Source organism: Lactuca sativa, chromosome 6 (genome assembly GCF_002870075.4).
Source record: "Lactuca sativa cultivar Salinas chromosome 6, Lsat_Salinas_v11, whole genome shotgun sequence".
NCBI classification, from domain to species: Eukaryota; Viridiplantae; Streptophyta; class Magnoliopsida; order Asterales; family Asteraceae; genus Lactuca; species Lactuca sativa.
Window position 1 is genome coordinate 74,303,825 of NC_056628.2, and position 19,658 is coordinate 74,323,482.

A 19,658-nucleotide genomic window follows, 5' to 3' on the forward strand; every position below is an offset into this window, starting at 1 on the left:
ATGTGGCAAACACAATGAGAATATGACATTTGTCAAAAATAATCTTATTTATTAGGGTAGATTGAGACGATAACAATATCAAAATGTTTTTCTGTTACCAAGAAAATATTATTATGAGAACCAACTTAGACGCTTTTCTGAGCCATAGGCTAAAGAAGAAAACTGCACGACAATTTTTAGTCTCACATTTGTATTCTTCTAAAAATAAGTAGCTGATACAATTACAACCATATAAAATATTTAGTCATATCATTGTGGTGATAGAATATGGAAAGCCCATGACAAATGACAATGTGTATTTCATAAAAGGAATGGTGTTAGACTTATAATGTAACATAAAAACACTATTGACCCAATAATGCATAATGAGCGATTTCTAATTAATCGTCATCGATAGTTCTAAATTAAAAGAGGTAATAGGTGGACGTCAGCTACACCTATTTAAAACAACACACTTTGATAATGTCTTTTTAAATAACAACCAACATCTGTGTCTTTAAATTTGAAGAAGTATCGGCTTGAAAGATGCAAAAAAGGGAATCCTGATTTACCATTCAACATCTGTGTCTTTTTAAATATTACTAACAAAAAAAATGCACCTATATTTCAGGAACTTCATGATTAGGTTCCAACTTATCTGGAATGTCAACATCTACTGATACCGAATTACCATCAACCAAATGGACATGCATGAAACCCTATCAGCATTCCACTTTCATTCCATTTCTTTTTCTTATTCTTATTAAGTCGTTGTATTTTGAAAAAAAAAAAAGAAAAAAGTTACATGCTTAGGTAGATTTTCACAAAGTTTTTGTGAAGGTTCCTGCCCATCGAGACTTTTTTTTTGCTATCTATCATGGTTGAAAATGGCATCTATATTTGTATCCTATGCACTATTGATGAAACTTGGTTCAGATTGTTCGTCATCCAATTGTGTAACAGTTTCCTATACTAATTTCATATTAATATTGATCAGACTCGGAAAGATGATGGGAAAATACAAGTATATAATATAAATAGCAATGTATTTCAATGTAGCTACCAATATTGGCTGTGTACTTTAACTCTTATGCACTTTTCATAAAACTTGGTAAAGATTGTCCATCATCTAATTCAGCAAAAGTTGCCTGTATAGCATAATACATAATAACATGAAAACAACACATCTATACCAAAAAATCATTATAGTTTGAAATCAACACCACTGTACCTGTGGTATAAATGAAACATTAGAAATCCAGAACCAAAATTAAGCATGTGATCTTGATTCGTGGCCTAAAAGAATGGCATTTATGGAAAAGGGAATTGTGAATTTGATACAGGGGCTTCAAGAAATTGAGATTCCAGATGCGTAGGCGACCTAGCAATCACAAATTGAATATTCAATTGACAAAGAAAACCATGAAATTACCAGAAAACTGTAGCCGATTGGAACAAAGATTTGGGCGAGAAGGCATAAAGAAGACGCACGCAGAAGGACTAGAAACAATGATCATCTGTCAATCGATCATCGCAGCAGCCAACAGGTAAAAGGAGATTCCTGCGATTTAGAGGTTAAGGGTATTATAGTCCATTTAGATATTTTTTCAATTTTAATGACTTTAAAATGCAAAAAAAAAAAAAAAAAAAAAAAAAAAAAAAAAAAAAAAGATTATTAAATAATAAAAAAAAACTAATTAAAAACTAGATTGGGGAAAATCCGATATTTTAAAATATTAGGAAAGACAAATATAATATTTAGATTTTTGATCGGCTAAATATGATATTTAGACGTCTAATAAAGGTATATACAAAATTCTTTCCTTTTTAATAAGCATTCTTACCTTATAACATAGAATATAATTTGAGAAAATAGTCAAATACATAGAAAGACGTCTAGACCACAGAATCTGTATGAAAAATACTCTAATTAGAGGAGTTCCTTATTAAACCTAATGCATGCCAATTAAATGCAATCGAAAAGACATAATTATAATTATTCTATTATATAGCCAAATCCCGCTTTCATAGAAACTCTAAACTGAAAATCCCAAATTTAGATTTCATGTTCTTTGTTTATTGGTCTATTAGTCCAGTTTAGCAAGCCAATTTTTGTAAATAACCCACAAATTAAAGCATGTTAGTAACGAGTATATATGAATGGACCATCTTCAAGCATCAATTCCACAGATAACCTACATTGAGAATTGGCCCATAAAATTCTTTATTAAAAAAAAAATACAACCTTAACTACATTTCAACCCTTTGCAGATTTGCAAAGAACACCATCACCTTCACATAAACCAAATCTTTGCATCTATCATAAAAATGAAAAAAAGCATGTCTCCCACGACGATTGAGAAGTAGAGCACCACATGCAATCCAGAATCCAGTAGCAAAACCAGTGCCTCCACCAATATAGAACCACCCCCAAAATTCATCCGTGTCTTCCCCACCATCCTCACTCTCAGCAATGACATGTGGTACTTTTGATTCATCATCTCCATGACATTTTTTAGTAAGGGGAGGTCCACATAGTCTCGGGTTTCCAATGTATCTTGAAGGATCAATAGACTGCAGTTGAGTGCTGGATGGAATTCTCCCTGACAAGCTATTATATGACACGTCTAGATGATTTAAAAAATTCATACCAGACATGCTTAATGGCATCTCTCCAGACAAGTTGTTTCTAGATAAATCCAATGTTTCAAGTTGTTTCAGTTGACCAATTTTTTCTGGAATCTCTCCATGTAGACCATTCTTTGACAAGTTGAGTGCACGCAGTCCATAGAGCTTGGTAACTTCATATGGGATTTGTCCTGTTAAGTTGTTGCTTGACAAGTCAATGCTCTTCAACAACCCCAGATTTTTAATGAATTCACGTTCATATCCTTTCCACTCAATCACTGCATGGTCAATATACTTATCATCACGTTCATCATAGAGATAACCTCCAGAATAAAAAAATTTAACTGAATAGGAATGCACATTATGTGTTGGTAGAAATCCTTCTTGAATCATGCTTGTAAGATTACCCAAACACAAGGGGATTGTTCCATGGAGATTGTTCACTGACAAGTCTAGAATTCGAATACCTTCAAGTTGACATAATTGTAAAGGGATGGTTCCGAAGAAGTTGTTTGATCTTAGGATAAGAACATACAATTTCAGTAAGTTCTCCCCAATCCAAAGAGGCACATTACCACAAAACTTGTTGGCCCCCAAATTCAATGAGTTTAAGCTCGTGCAACTCTTTAAAGACAGAGGCAATTCTCCAGAGAAATTGTTCTTGTATAGATCCAATGACTCGAGTTTAATCAAAGATCCAACAGAGGTAGGAAGCCTTCCAGATAGATTGTTGTGCTCTAGATTAAGAATTTTTAGTTCTTTGAAATGCCACAAACAGTCTGGAATTTGTCCGCTTAGAAAATTATGGGAGAGGTCAAGAATAACTAAAAACCCCTGGTTAATTTGGCATAAGAAGGAGATTCCACCATAGAATTTGTTTCTAGAAAGATGTAGTGATGTCAGAGTGGAAGAGACATTAGTTATTGGGCCATAAAATCTGTTGGAACTCAAATCTATCATTGAAATGTAGCCACTCTTTGATGATAAATCTGGTGCTTTCCCGCTGATGTTGTTGGAAGAGAGATTGAGATATGTTAATTGAGAAGGCCACATGTCCCAAAACCCTAGAGGAATTGTGTCTGAAATTCTATTATTGGCAATATCAAGATATGAAAGATTTTTCAGAGTTTGAATCCATCTGGGGAAGTGAGGCCCTAGATTGCAAGATTTCATACCAAGAATGGAAAGATTTTTAAATCTTAAGGTCTCATTGGAGAGTGTCCCTATCAATCGGTTATGTCCAACATACAACCCTTGTAATGTGAGAGATGTGCATCCAGACAAGTTGTTGAGAAAATCAGGAAATTCGACAACAGCGAAGTTGTTATAGAAATACAAACGTTCCAAATTACAGAGGTTACCAAGATATTTGGGTATCCCATCTAACATGTTTCTAGAGATATCAAGACGACGAAGCTTATTGCTGGTTAATGGGAACAGCCAACGATACATGGATGAGGTGAGATTGTTGTTTCCAAGATAAAGGGATTGAATAGATGAAGAAGAAGAGTTGAGAAATGAAAAAGAATATGGATACATGACCTGTGAGAGCTCACATCCCCCTAAGCTTAAAAAAGATAGTTTCCGGAGACTCAAAATCACATCCACCCAATAATTTTGTTTGGCTAAAGAAAGCCCATCCATTTCAAGTGCCTCTAAATGAGAAAGATGAGATAACCACTCTAGGTTCCCAGCTCTACACTTTCCAAGGGATCCAAGATTAAGCACTTGCAAGTTTGTGAGGTTTCCAAGCTCTAGAGGGATGATTCCATAAAGAGAGTTACCAGAAAGGTAAAGCTCCCTTAATTCTGTCAAACAACCAATAGACCTGGGAATGGTTCCATTCAAATGATTCGAACCAAGGTGAAGGTACCTTAAACGAGTCATGGAACCAATGAACGTGGGAATAATTCCATGAAAAGAATTAGAGAAGAGATCAAGATGAATCAGGTAGCTTAAGTTAAGCAAAGAATTGCTTATCTCACCTTCAAGGCCACCGGAGCTAATATTTAGCTCAATGACACGACCAGTTTGGTTGTTGCATGTGACTCCTCTCCATTTACAACAATCTTCTTCTTCTTCTTCAGATCTCCATGTAGAGAGAGTTTCATCAGGGTCTTGGAGGCGAGCTTTGAAATCAAGAAGAGAACGTCTCTCCTTATCGGAACACTTTCTCATAATAACACCATTTTCATCTCCTCCTCCCAATTGGTTGGAAGTTGTAGTTTCAAGATGTAGCAAGAGAAGTGAGAAAATTACAAAAACACAAGGATTCATTATATTAATGCAAATCTTTGTGATTTTTTTTTCAATTTTTTTGGTAGGGATGCATATTCAAACTGCCCCTCATGAGGGTTTATATAGTCTCAACTGTGAAGACGAAAGATTCAAATGAATAGCCTCAAACTGGTGGCCTATTTGTGTGAGTCCTAGGATACGTAATTTCTATGAAATTTCAATGAAAATGTAAGACAAATTAAAGATGAATGGAAAAACAGATTGCCCCAAATTAGATTACAAGTCTTGGAAATTTGTATTTATGAATTATATATTTTCCCATCTTATGATAGTTTCGATCCTCTAGTTATATGAAACGAGCCCCTAAAAATGAGCTGATGGAATCAAATATAGTAGATATCAGTGAGTCTAGTGATATGATATCATTTGGGTCCAAGAATTTAATGACTATGAAATGAACTTATCTCACTTAAATTAACTAAGTGGTAAACTTGTTAGAAACAATCCAAGTTGGTCCTTTTCAACTATAATCCATGGTCTCCTACATGGTTAAAAATAACAATTTTTTTGTAAAAAGTGCTACACTAGGAGTGACTCTAAAACAAGAGGGTAGCACTAACAAACTTGCAATTTATATATTTTGTCAAATAATTGAATGAATTCTTTTTATTAACCAGTCTATGCTAAAAAGTTGAACATCTTTAAAATTAAAGAATAGACGACCACAGTTTCTAGACCTCCCTAACATTGGTATTAAGTTAAAGAAATTAATTTTTTTCTTTTCACACACAAAACAATATAAAAGAGCCAACAGCACTAGTACACCTTTAATTGTTATATATAAATGAATGAATAGTTCAGAACATGGAACCATAAAAGATGTTTAGTCATATCATTGTCCTTGCACAATATGAACATCCCATAATGTGATGTACTTCATATAAAAGAATGAAGTGTTTGACTAAATATGTAAAAAGAACAAAATGTTGGTTCGACAATGTAATGAAAACAACAAGACTTTTAATGAATTGTGTAGCTGGTTGCCATGGTATCTAATCTAGCTGTTTTTCTGGACGCCTCTCTTAAAGCTAAATGAACATGATCATGAGATCCATAAGCGCTGTAGAGTGTAATATATAACAATAAATCAAACTAAGAGTCTCTCATAGCATCAATTAACCGATGAACATAAGTTATTCTTCATGAATTTCGGAAGACGACCTCTAATTCTAAAAAAAACATAAAATTTGAGAGAGATAATACCGAATTTTCAACGAGAGACTTGCTATTAATATTATCAACGGTATGCTTAAATTTGGGGCTTTTAGTGTTGATTCCTCTTTGGCAGCTTCTGTTTCACAGTCACCGACTCACCGGCGCCTCTTCTGTACTGTAGTCAGAATTCAGCGTTTTTCGTGGAAATTTGATGGCAGAGCTCAGCTAGCCACCCGGCCCACAAACAGCATGACATGGGCTGTTTGCCACATATCACCCTCTTATTAACTTTGACACATGTTATTTTTTGATATTTTCGAATAAATGTATTTTACATTTGTCATTTTCTTATTTTTTTAATTTTTTCTTAATTAACACATCACATTTACTCCTTAATTAATAATTGCCTTAATTGAAAAATTGGTCAGTAAATTACAATACTACAACTCATATAGTATTTAATATGTTTCCTTTTAAATTCAAATTTTAAATTTTAAATTTCAAATTTAAATAAATTTTTATTTAAACCTTTATATTTAGTTTTTGTTTTATTCAACCCGTATATCATACGGGTCTCACAACTAGTACTGTAATAGTAAAGGTCATTTAGAAAACACTTATTTACGGAAAAAAAAAGTGTGGACATCTATTTTCACTTTTTATTTTAACTCAGAAATATTTTTATCCATTTAAACGAAGTAATTTTCACTTTTCAATTTTAATTCAGAAATATTTTTATCCATTCAAACGAAGTAATTTCTTAGATGTCAATTGGGTTTCTTCTCGTTTATAATACAATATTTTATTATTCATTTATCAAAAATAGAACCATATTTTGACTTCTCGTTTATTTTTAAACTAGGTATAAAACTTGTGTATTACAAGGTTTGTTAAAAAAACTAATATAAAATTTTGAACATCAACCGATTATTAAAATAATACAATACATACAACTAAAGACTTTATTGAATAAGTATGTAATTGAATCCAAAAAAAACCATTAATGAAATATTCTAAATAATTTATAAAAATCATAAATTTCCAAATACTTCTTTGAATATAAATCTCCAATTTGAACATAATTTCTTTTATATAGAAACGAAAATATTTCATTGACAGATTTGAAAAATATAAAGTAAAAGTTTTGAAACAAATCAAATAAAGGTTTTGAAATATAAATGATTCATGAAATCAAGCTTAAATTTGTAAAGAAACACTATAATCTATGCTTGATTGTTGGAGGATCATAATTGAATTCAAGATTGATTGAAGATTTTCCTAATATATGTTTAAAAAAAGTTGGTTGAATTTCTAGATTTATTTAATTTACTTAATTTAGATCATATACGTTTTTATTAGGTAGCATTGTCTTATACTGACAAGTGGAAATAATTTAATTGTAAATTACTAGAAATTGACATTTGCCAAAATGAATGAGAGCATGCCATATGACAAAAAAAATTATTTATTAGGAAGGATTATGTAGTAACCTCTATTTATATCAGTAACATTAAAACACAAAAAATATTAGAACACTACAACTCAAACCAACAATTTTTTTTATCATTGATTAACTTTTTTTTAATTCCTATTTCCATCTTTTAGTGTTATGAAACCAATTTACAAACTATAGGTGTGAGTGGAGTGTAAGGATTTTAACAATGAAATGGCCAATAAAATGCCTGAGCACCTTAAGCCAAACATAACCCGTTATCTCCATAAACAGTGGAATTTGGGAGGCCGAATGTGTTATAAACTAAACTTACCGTTCTTACAGACATACAAAAAAAAATAAACACCAAAAACACAGAGAAAAACAACTTACAAAAACTTGCAACAGTTTATTAACCAAAAATACACCAAATAATCAATGGTTTTCATCTTTCCGATGATTGTATCTATAAAAATCAAAATGGAGGAACATATCACTCAATAAAAATAAAAAATTAGACAAACAGAAGCAAAGACTCATCACCCATCAGTTTATTTTATACAAAAATTAACAAAAAACCGCAACAATTCATTAATAGCTTCAATGGGTTTGGTGTAGATAGATAAGTCAATAAATGATACTGTTTTCCTACTAAATCTGTCAAAAAATTGATTGATTCAATAAAAAAGGATTTTTATAATTTTTAAAAGAATTCCCACTTCTAGAATAAGGTTCTATTTGAACTCAATGTTTGTCTATATGCTCAAATTGAAGACTTTTTGATCTTCTTGATTCTTGAAGTCAACTGTTCTACGATTATAAATGCATATTGTGATATCAAATTTCAAGATACTGGCACACTTGGCTATGTATAAAGTATGCAATCGGGAATATTGTTCTAAAAGCGACAGTATAGCAGCGATGGATACAACTATAGGAGATGGGTTGATGTGCTTTTGATTTCATTTGGTGGAGCTTCTGTACCCTTCTATCGAGATTCTCTTGCAATTAGCGCCTTTAAAGCCATACGGAAAAGGATCTTCGTGAGCTGTTCGACAGGTGATTCTGGGCCTTCTAAGGGAACAAACAAGGTTCCATGGGTCCTTACAGTTGGGGCTAGCACCATTGATATAAGAATATGGACGGCAGTTTATCTCAGAAACAAGAAACTACTTGATGGCGAATCGTTATACCAACCAAAGAGTTTCCATCAAAAGCTTATGTCTCTTGTTTCATACTGTATGTTTCTAAAACAGTTCTAGCCTTTCCCATAAATTGGTCAAATCTCATATATGGCTTCATCAAATTTGTATTCTTTCTGAAAGGTTAGATAAAATATTGCTTGTTTTTTATTCTGTTACATATAGTTTTTAGTTTTTACTCTAAATTCGATCAAAGTCAACAAACAGATTTGTATTCTTTCTTACTTTCAAATTTCTATTAACAGAAATAAAGAGAACTGCAGAAGAAAAACGGAGAGCATACCTGATTTCCGGTGAACTGTGAACGCGACAGTGGTGATGCAATGGTGTCCAGGTGAAGGCATCCAAGCGATAGCAAACGAAGATGGGGCAGAAGCGGAATTGTCGACTGTGAAAGGTTTAGGGATGAGTGGAAGATCGGTTTTGACTTCTAACTAGTCAATTGGTTTGCGCTTCTGTTTATTGGAGAGCTCATTAGGAGGGGCCACCGTGCAAAGTTTACAATAGCAGGCCTATACTTACAACATTTGATGTTATAAGGCTATTTCTAACCCAAATTTCAGGGGCCAGAGCCCCTGCTGGCCCTATAAGTGCTTCGCCCCTGTCCATAAAAACATAGACATCAACTTACTAAAATTAAGGGAATTAGAAACAAGTATTATGGAAAGGCATATAATATGTTCTTCCTTTTTCTTTGATGTTTTTCATTAAAACTATAGCATATAGGGAATTTTGACTATCCCAACTACACGAGACACCATTGAGAATTAAAAAACAATTACAACTAGAAACAACACCAAGCTATTAAATATCATCATGCCCTAAGGGGGCAAGTTGGGCGACAACCACCGGGCCTCGTAACGGTTTGGGCCCCAAAGTTAACTCATTTTGATACGATTTTTTAAAAAATTGACAAAACTTCTTATAGTTGAGTTGGGTAAGAGATATTTTTTTAGATGCTTTATTAACAATACGGGTCTACGTTCGAATCTCTTGTTATATAACACTTTTTGAATTGATATGCATTTGCTCTATTAATACTTTCTTTATTATTCAACTAGAGGGGCCTTTTTCTTTTATTATTTTCTTTATCACAAATCATTCGAGTATTATTATAAATCTTTTTATGTATTTTTTAATACTTTAAAGAACTTAGATTTGAATCATACGTCCTTAACTCTAATGAATTTGTAACACCCCGACTCCCAGGTATAATAATTTTATCTAAAAATGACATTTTGACTTGGAACTCGTCGAGTTGATGGCCTCAAGTCGATGTGTAGGAAATTGTCTACTCGACGAGTTGAGAGGCAAAACTCGACGAGTAGGAGCTGGAAAAAGAAACCCTAATTTTCAAGGTTTTGCACCCTATTTAAAGGGTCATTAGCCTCCCTCTACCTCCCTTACCACCCTCCTTGAGCTCAGAAAACCCTAATCGCATTTGATCTCCATTTTTGTGTGTTAAGAAGCTTGGAAGGTGAAATTTCTGAAGAAGGCTTGAAGTCTAAGGAGCTTGGAGCAAGGAGAAGCTTGTGGATCTGAGTTCTACTCCATCTTAGCATCATCTTGAAGGTAACAAGTCGTTACTTTGACTTTTCTTTATCTAGATCTCTTCATGTAAAGGTTTAGGGCCATTTTTAGTGTGTAATGGATTTATTTTAGGTTTTGGGCATGATCAGAAGTTGTAACTTCAGATCTAAACTCCTCTAGCCCCTTATAGTCATAAAGTTCTAGTCTTTGGCAAGCCATGGCCTTCTCCTTTCCTAAAATTTCTTCTTTAGCTTAGTTTTGGCCCTTAAGACCTTGCATACACGTAAAGTTTGCAACTTTATGTGGTAACTAGGCTCTAGGAGGATAGATCTACAATTTGGAGCTTTAGAGTAGCTTAAAATCATCTGGACAAGAAAAGGATTGCATGAACTCTACTTGTTGGATAGGCCAACTCGACGAGTTGAGACGGGCATTCCCATTTTCTGAATTCTACATGAACTCGAAGAGTAGATAGGGTTCTTCCCGAACTTCTGGACGTTGCATGGATTCGACAAGTTGGATTGCCAACTCGGCGAGTCGACTCAGATTATCGCGACCCTTTGAGTTCTGAAGGAACTCGACGAGATGGGTCAACATTGACTGTTGATGTAACGCCCCGTTCCTGGTACGCATTTTCAGTTATTATATTTTCATTTTGTGAGAGCTACTCGATGATTCGGTAGCCCAAACTCGTCAAGTAGATGCCAGTCAAAGCTCAGGTTTTAATGAGGCTACCCGATGAGTCGAATCCCAGACTCGGCGAGTAGGCCAGGCTAGATGAAACCCTAATCATTAGGGTTTGCACCACATTTAAGCAACATTATGAGCCTCCTTACTAGCCTCCATCACCTCCAGAGCATTAACCCCGATACCCTAATCCTCCAAAAGTGGATACGTATCTTCCGTTAGTTGAATTTTCGTATAATAACAATTACCATGTCAGCATAAACCGACCTCCCTTTGAGATGCTCTATGGGAGGAAATGTAGAACCCCAACCTGTTAGGGCGAGGTCGGCCAGAGGGTCATGGTGTGTACAAAGGTAGTACTAAAGACCACGGAGCGGATTTAGTAGGTCCGGAGCAAGCTCCAGACTGCTCAGAGTCGGCAGAAGAGTTACGCCGACAAACGACGTTCGGACTTGGAGTTTCAAGTGGACGATATTTCGAAAGCGGGGCAAGCTGGGCCCCAGGTTCATTGGTCCGTTTAGGATTTTGGCTCGGGTGGGTCGGGTTGCCTACCATTTAGATCTTCCAACGGAGCTTAGTCAGATCCACAGCACATTTCATGTTTTCCAACTACGGAAGTGCTTGGTGGATGATTCAGTAGTAGTAACCATTGAGGATACTCAGGTTGACGACAACCTGAATTATATAGAGAGACCAGTGGCGATTTTAGATCGCAAGACGAAGGAATTGAGGAATAAAAGGGTCGACCTAGTGAAGGTGCAGTGGCAGCACCACAAGGGTTCGGAATGGACGTGGGAGCCCGATGAGGAAATGAGGGAGCACTACCCAGAATTGTTTTCAGATGCAACAGACTTCGAGGACGAAGTCTAAGACAAGTGGGGGAGAATTATAACAACCCGTTCCTGGTACGCATTTCCAGCTATTATATATTCTTTTTGTGAGAGCTACTCAACGAGTCGGTAGCCCTAACTCGTAGAGTAGATGCCAGTCAAAGTGCGTGTTTTAATGAGGCTACTCGACAAGTCGAATCCCAGAATCGGCAGGTAGGCCAGGCTGGACGAAACCCTAATCTTTAGGGTTTGCACCCTATTTAAGCAACATTATGAGCCTCCTTACCAACCTCCATCACCTCCAAAGCATTAACCCCGAAACCCTAATCCTCCATAAGTGGAATTGAGCTTTCTTTGATATTTTGAGTGTTATTTGGTGTATCTTGAAGCTAGTGGAAGAAGTAGAAGATAGAAGACTCAAGGGAGAAAGAGTAGATCCAAAATCTACACCCTATTTGCCATCTTTTCTGGTAATCAAGCTTCCAACTTGATCTTCTTTCTCTTAGATCTATTTGTCCCCATATTATGAATGTTTTGGCTCAAAAACCTTGGTCCTTGGTGTTGGAACGTCCTAAGTGGTTCATATCTCAAATCTAGGCACCCATGAGCTCCAGAAGCTCAAAGTGGCCACCTTTATTCGGTCATGTCCCCATTCTATGCCTTAAGCCTTCATTATTAGCTAGGTTTTGGTGTTTTAGCTTCATAACACCATGCATGCACGTAAAGTTAGCAACTTTACATGTAATGCTAGCCTTAGGAATCTAGATCTATGAGTTGGAAGCATTGGAATGGATTATAATCGACTGAATAGATATGTCATAAGGAGGACTCGGTGAGTCGTTCATGGAATCGGCGAGTCGGGCGCAAACCCTAACTTTTCATGGTTGTGAGTTGAATCATTGCATTGAGGAGGACTCAGTGGGTTGGACAGGACTAGGACTCGGAGGTTGAAGAACTCGACGAGTCATAGGGTGACTCGGCGAGTCGAGTCGTGAGTTGTAGGGTTTCTGAGTTCTAGAACTCGGTGAGTCAATAGGCTAACTCGGCGAGTAGGGTCAATCTGGAACGTTGACTTTGACCAGGACATTGACTTTGACCTGAGGTAAAATGGTCATTGTACCATAAGTAGGATTATTAGATTTTGATTAAGTGTTGTTATGAATTGATAGCCGGGAAGTCGCCGGAGCAGCAGACAGGGAGCTCCTCATTCGAGTTTCAGCATTCAGTCACACGAGGTGAGTTTTCCATCAGTAGGAATGGGTTTAAGGCACCAATGTCGGCCCATTTTAGTAGTGTAGTATACCGGGGTTAGCCCGATGCAGTTTATATGTTTCCGGACTTCGGTCCGATGCCGGGGCTGTCCCGAGAAGTAGTTATATATGTTTGATGTCTTTGTGATTCATGCATGTTTATGTTATGTGTTATATGTTTCGGGCCTCGGTCCAATACCGGGAAAGCCCGATGCAGCATATGTGATTATGTTATATGTTTATGTTATGTTCAGTTCATTACAGACTTCGGTTCGATGTCGGGCGGGGGCCAATGTAGTGGGCGGGGCCCAAGTTATTCTGGAATTCGGTCGGATGCCAGGCAGGGCCCAAGTTATTTCGAACTTCGGTCCGATGTCGGACGGGGCACGATGCAGTGGGCGGGGCCCAATATATGCATATGTGTTTTTTATGGTATACGGTAGGTTGGGAGAGCTCACTAAACTTCGTGCTTACAGTTTTCAGTTTGGTTTTAGGTACTTCCGGTAGCAAGGGGAAGAGCTCGGGGTGATCGCATGGCATACACCACAGTATTCAGCCTATGATTGTTTGAGACTCTGATATTTTATCATTTGTTTTTGATACAGTATTTTATATGATATTTTGATACACATGACACTTGGTTTCTTATTGACCCTGGATGATTATGGTTTTTATAATAGTTTATAAACAAAATTTTTGGGTCGTGTTTTTGGGATATTTCAGTTGACTTTGACCATGGTATTGACCTTGATATTGACTTTGACCAAAGTTGACCCTAGAGGAGTAATGAGTATGTAAGAGGGTAATTAAGGAAATGTTATGCGTAAGCAGTTGAGTTGATCGATTCCAGAGTAGAGGATAGTACAGCCACTACACAGCAGTTGAGGTGAGTTACATTCCAATAAAAGTGGGTCTAAGGCACCAAGGCCAACCTTAGGGATGAAAGTGGGTCCAAACCCGGACCGGATGGACCCTGACACGGAAAACCAGAAACCGGTTAACGGGATTTTGTAGAACTGAAAACCGGACCGGTATATAGGAACTGGTTCTGGTTCGATTCCGGGTATGGTACCGGGTAAAGTAGGTCTAGAACCGGAACACCCGTAAGTATCAAATTGGGTAGGTTGGAACCGGATAAATTGGGTTTAGAACCGGAAAATCCGGATTTTTTTCGTAATTACTTATTACTTAGTGGGTTGAACATTAAAAAGTTCATATTGATATCCCGACTTCGGGGGACTATAAGTCATTGAATATGAAACCAAAATTGACAACGTTATAGTCTAAAATCATGTACAAATTCTAAGCTACAATATGGAAAAAACACATGTCAATATGAATTTAAAAGAATGAGATATGCATGTGTTAACTTTTTCACATAATGCAAAGTACAAAAACAAATAGCTGAAAAGTTGAAAATATTCAGCTTTGATATCCTAACTTTGGGGGCTGTAAGTCATTGAATATTAAACCAAAAATGACAAAATTATAGTCTAATATCATGTACAAACTCTAAACTATAAGTTGGAGAAAACCGCATGTCAATCAGACTTCAAACGAATTACATATCCACGTTTTAAAACTTTCAAAGAATACAAAATAGCTGAAAAACTAAAAAGTTCCAGCATTGATATCATGACTTTGGGGGGCTATAAGTCATTGAATATTAAACCAAAAATGACAAAATTATAGTCTAAAATCATGTACAAACTCTAAAATATAAGATGGAAAAAATCACATGTCAATCTGACTTCAAACGAATTAGATATGTATGTTTTAAAACTTTCACAGAATACAAAAAAGCTGAAAAACTAATACTTCCAGCTTTGATATCTCGATTTTGGAGGACTGTAAGTCAATGAATATAATAATAAAAATGACAAACTTATAGTCTAAAATCATGTACAAACTCTAAACTATACGTTGGAAAAAACTGTATGTTAATACGACTTAAAACGAATGAGATATACATGTTTTAAATGTTTCACAAAAACCGGTTCCGGCCCCTAAAAGTGGTTTCGGTTCCGGTTCTTAGACCCGGTTTGCCCGAACCCGATGGACCCAAACCCGGATTACCCGGAACCCGGATAAAGCCAATTTTTAAACTCGGAACCGAAATCGGTTGTATATATTCCGGTTCTAATGGTTCCGGTTCCGGTCCGATTTTCCGGTTTTAAATCTCATCCCTAATTCACACCCTAGGAAACACTAATAATCCATAAAAACAAGTTAAATTTACCCCCTTCCCTACACACACACACATCTCTCTCTCTCTCTCTCTCCTCCATCTCTTTCTCTCATCTGTCTCTCTCAACCCACCACCATCACACCGGAAACCACCACCACTGTGTGTGTATACATATTTAATTAGTTTTTGTTTATTTTTTAAATTGTTTCCACATCATTAGCCAACTCATCACCATCATGTACATCATTGTCCACGTAAACATCCTAGTCAGCATGGACTAATTGGGTTAGACCCCAGAAAATAGAATGAAAGTTGGGACTATTATCAGAGTTCGTTTTCGGTAAATAAAAAACTTACATGTATTTCTTTGTCAACAATCTGGCTTAGGCCGATTTTTTGCCAATGATCAATTTCTTCCATGATGAAGCTAAAAACAAAGATTCAAATTGTCTATTTGGTTTTAAAATTTCATTAGGTGACGAATTACACAAGTATATTACAATATACAGATAAAATAATCATTTGCCTTATTTTTATCTAACCTTTTAATGTTCTTGACAATCTCACTTCTATTATGAATCTCCATTGATTCCAAGTGAAGGATAATTGGTTTACCCTTTTCGCTAGACATGTAAACGATGATCAAGCTCCAATTCTCACTAGAAAAAGAAAAAAAAACTGAATCAATATATCTGATTTAGACAAATTGCTTTGGAAAGTAAAATCAAACTAGAATGAGTACATATGTAAAAAAAACTTACTGTTCAGAAATTGGAATGACTAGATATGCTTTCTCAAATATATTCACCTCCCAATTGGTTGGAAGTTATTCTCAGCGTGTAGCAAGAAAAGTGAGAAAATTATAAAAACACAAGGATTCATTATGTTAATGCAAATCTTTGTGATTTTTTTTATAATTTTTTTGGTAGTGATGCATATTCAAACTGCCCCTCATGAGGATTTATGTAGTCTCAATTGTGAATATGAAAAATTCAAATGAACAACCTCAAACTGGTGACATATTTGTGTGGGGCCTACGATATGTAATTTCTATGAAATTTCAATGAAAATGTAAGACAAATTAAATATGAATTAGGGATGAAAGTGGGTCCAAACACGGACCGGATAGACCCGGACCCGCAAAACCCTGCCTACTAGTTATTCTTGGGATTTGTACTATGATATATTTATGGCTGGGCTTTGATACATATTACTTATGGGTTTTATGAGACGAAATAAATTGATGATGTTTTTATAATCTGCTTTATGAATTATTAAGCTAAAAATGAAATTTTTGGTCTTGGATTTTGGGATGTTACAGAATTGGAATCCAAATTTCAAAAAATATACATTATTTTTTTATTATACATAAATCAACCAAATTATGAAAATATTCTCTTGTGTTTTATATATGGTGTATTACCAAATTTTCATTTTATATATGAGATTTTCTATTTCGAACCGTCTTTTAATTAATAATAACTATTATTCACTTATTTGTAGGTTTTTTTTAACAAAAATCATAGCAACCTACGGATAAGGTGTGTCATTCTGCAATTTTCTTTTTACGGTTTTCATCAACATAAGATTTTTATTTTGTTTTACTTTTCCAGACAAATCTTTTTGTTTTTTTCGAAACACCAAATTGGTTGTTTTTCAAAATGGTTTAGTTGTTCGATTGTTCGATTTTTTTATTTTGTTTTGTCATTCATTTTCTTAACTAACGTCCTGTAAACACAGTCCATTACATATATATATATATATATATATATATATATATATATATATATATATCGTAGGCTATAAGAATAATAAAGAAAATATGTTGTTTGATAATATAAATACGTTCAATCTTACATAACTATTTTCAATAACACACATTCTCACTAATTAAATCGTCTATAAGGTTATTATACACTTATTATTATTATTATTATTATCATTTATGTCAGAATGTTTTATTGGGTCGTATCCGGTTAGAATGAAATTGAGTGAAAAACGATATGTGAGAACAAAAAAAATTTAACGAGAATGCATGAAAATGGCGATATTCTTGTAAGGGTGAACGTATTCGCATTGCTAAACAACTTATTCTCTTAGTAATTCTCATAGCATACGATAGATGTACAATAATTAGTTTAAATAGAATAACTTAAGCCTATATAATTCAATAACAAGTCCTCTGATATTGGTCTCCACATACATCATTTTATTAACCTTTGTGTTTACTAAATTTTGAAGGGCCTCATTTTTTATTTTTGCCTAGGGCCTCAAATTAACTAGGGTCGACCCTGACTATCATCATGCAAAAAACTTCTAATACAACGAAACAATAAATGCCATGAGGTTCCAAACTAAAAGTGTAATATAGCTAATAAATGATATATTGTAATCACAAATACACAAAGGTAATTGTAAGAATAATTGTAAATCTACAAAACATAATTGAAAGAATTAATCATCTTCAAACGTCCTCGTACTTCTTGAATCCAAACATAACAAGGATAACATCACAAACTTGACATCCTCATATTTCAAATCAGAGAAGAATTTGTTAATTTTCAACATCAATCAAGAAATACACAAAAATAGAAGGAATTTAAGATTCCTCTGATGCAGACATACATAATTTAAGATGAATTAGGATGTATTAGCCAAAGAAAATATCACCTAAATCTGATCGATTGAAATGTTAAAAATAACAAACCAAATATATTTACAAAATGATAATGATAACTATCTTTTTTAGACATATATATATATATATATATATATATATATATATATATATATATATATATATATATATATATATATAGGCTTAGGTTATTTTATTTAAAGTAATTATTGTGTTATTGTATGTATAAATGTGGGCCAATAAAATTTACTTATTTTAAGAAATTGATTAATATATATTATTGAATTAAATATAATTGAAAAAACCATCTTAATTAATTAGAAGAGTAATTTAGTCAATTAATATAGATTTAATAAAGGAAAATTGCATGTTTTAAGGGATCGTAGATTCTATTAGTTTTAAAAATCCGATTTTATGAATTATAATTCTTTTAATTCGGACATTCTGACAGAATATGTTTATGAGTATAGTTAAAAATAAAAATATTCTTGAACCTATTTCTTGATGATCACTTTTAAACTTCTTGAAGAATAACAACTTCTTGTGGAATAACAAATTCTTGAACAATCAATTGAAGAATAAAAATAAAATATACATTATTTCTTATAAAATACGGGTAACAATTGTTAATAATTACATTTATTGTTAAAGAATAAAACTAAAAGAACAATCAAAACGAGGAAGAAAACATCAAAATCTAACAACGACTAATACATTCTAAAAGAATAATGTGGTCCGTTCTTCAAGCATCAATTTTTATGATTCCAACAGAATTGGAATTTGTCATTCCATTCCAACAGAATTGGAATTCATCCCTTTCCATTCAAATAGAATTAGAATCTCACAAATATCATCCATTGAATCATCTACATAAACATACTTGATACCTTTTCAGAATTCAACCCAGTCAAGATCTTGCACTGTCCACATAAATGAAGTGTTAAATCAGGAAAAAAAACATAAATTGAAATATGAATCAATTCATAAACAAGGTTGAATTTGAAAAAACAAAATTGTTCTTGCTACCTATATAAAATCAGTTTCACAACCAAGCATAATGAATTTGAAAATCAAAAGTGAAATTGAGAGTCAAGATTACCCGCATTGTGAACCAAATGGGCAAGCTTATGGTGTATAAAAACACGTTCCTGTTTTAAGATAAAAAAAACCAAATAATATAATTAGAAAAATACCAATTACAAGACAAAAAATTAAAATTAAACACATAAGAACAATCTTGCCTTGTTGGACGATTTTGCACCTGTCCATGGCAGCGGACTACAATTGCTTAATTTATTGAGTTGGTGAAGTTGAATTCATAGCTGATGTTCATGACTTTCAAAGATGTAGGGTACCATAATTTACATTTCACAAATAAAAGAAGTATGTAGGTCTAAGAATTTGAGTTTATTTATAAAAATGAGATTCCATAATTCATATAGAAAGAGCTGATGGGCTGTATCAAACTTTAGTTTAAAAAAAGGAAATCAAATAAAAGATGGAGAAAGAATCGATCAAGCATTCAAGTTATAGTTTTCTCAATTTGGGCATTTCATCGAGCACCTTATGTGCACATATTACCTTCTTCCCCTACTTACCTGAGCAACATACACAATCAAAAGTACCTTATCTTGTCATGACGGACTGGAGGCTGGGGGTTGCCTACCTCGTCTCGTCGGGCTGACCTGAAGATGTTGTGAATCCATTTAAGATGCGAAAGCTGATCTTGCTGGATTTGATGTTGATTGTTTGTATTTCATATAAATGTGGAAGAGTGACAGTAGACGTGAAGATCGTTGGTGGTGCCGGATGTAGGTGGTGGAGCTAGCTAGATATAACCC

At 34.3% G+C, this 19,658-nt stretch overlaps 1 protein-coding gene across 2 annotated transcripts; it reads right to left on the minus strand.

Annotated features, from left to right (window-relative positions):
• Positions 1 to 1,056: 1,056 nt before the first annotated feature.
• Positions 1,057 to 9,454, minus strand: LOC111890257 (receptor-like protein EIX2). 2 transcript variants are annotated; one of them, XR_008224772.1, is made up of 3 exons: positions 8,978 to 9,454; positions 1,471 to 1,540; positions 1,057 to 1,360 (listed from the first exon to the last, which is right to left on the minus strand). XR_008224772.1 is itself a non-coding variant. In XM_023886411.3 (2 exons), the coding sequence occupies exons 1-2, from the start codon at positions 9,036 to 9,038 to the stop codon at positions 2,230 to 2,232; spliced, it is 717 nt and encodes a 238-aa protein (XP_023742179.1). In that variant the 5' UTR covers positions 9,039 to 9,442; the 3' UTR covers positions 1,878 to 2,229. The 2 variants fall into 2 exon arrangements, 1 of the variants encoding a protein (XP_023742179.1); XM_023886411.3 differs by lacking the exons at positions 1,057 to 1,360; positions 1,471 to 1,540 and adding an exon at positions 1,878 to 2,885 and having other exon boundaries at positions 8,978 to 9,442.
• Between the last annotated feature and the right edge of the window lie 10,204 nt (positions 9,455 to 19,658).

Excerpts from the sequence above, each read along its gene's own strand:
- LOC111890257 (XM_023886411.3), bottom strand. The coding sequence starts at position 9,038 with ATGCCTTCACCTGGACACCATTGCATCACCACTGTCGCGTTCACAGTT. Across the intron at positions 2,886-8,977 it reads CACAGTTCACCGGAAATCAG|TGATTGAGTGGAAAGGATAT; the intron begins GTATGCTCTCCG and ends TTGACCATGCAG.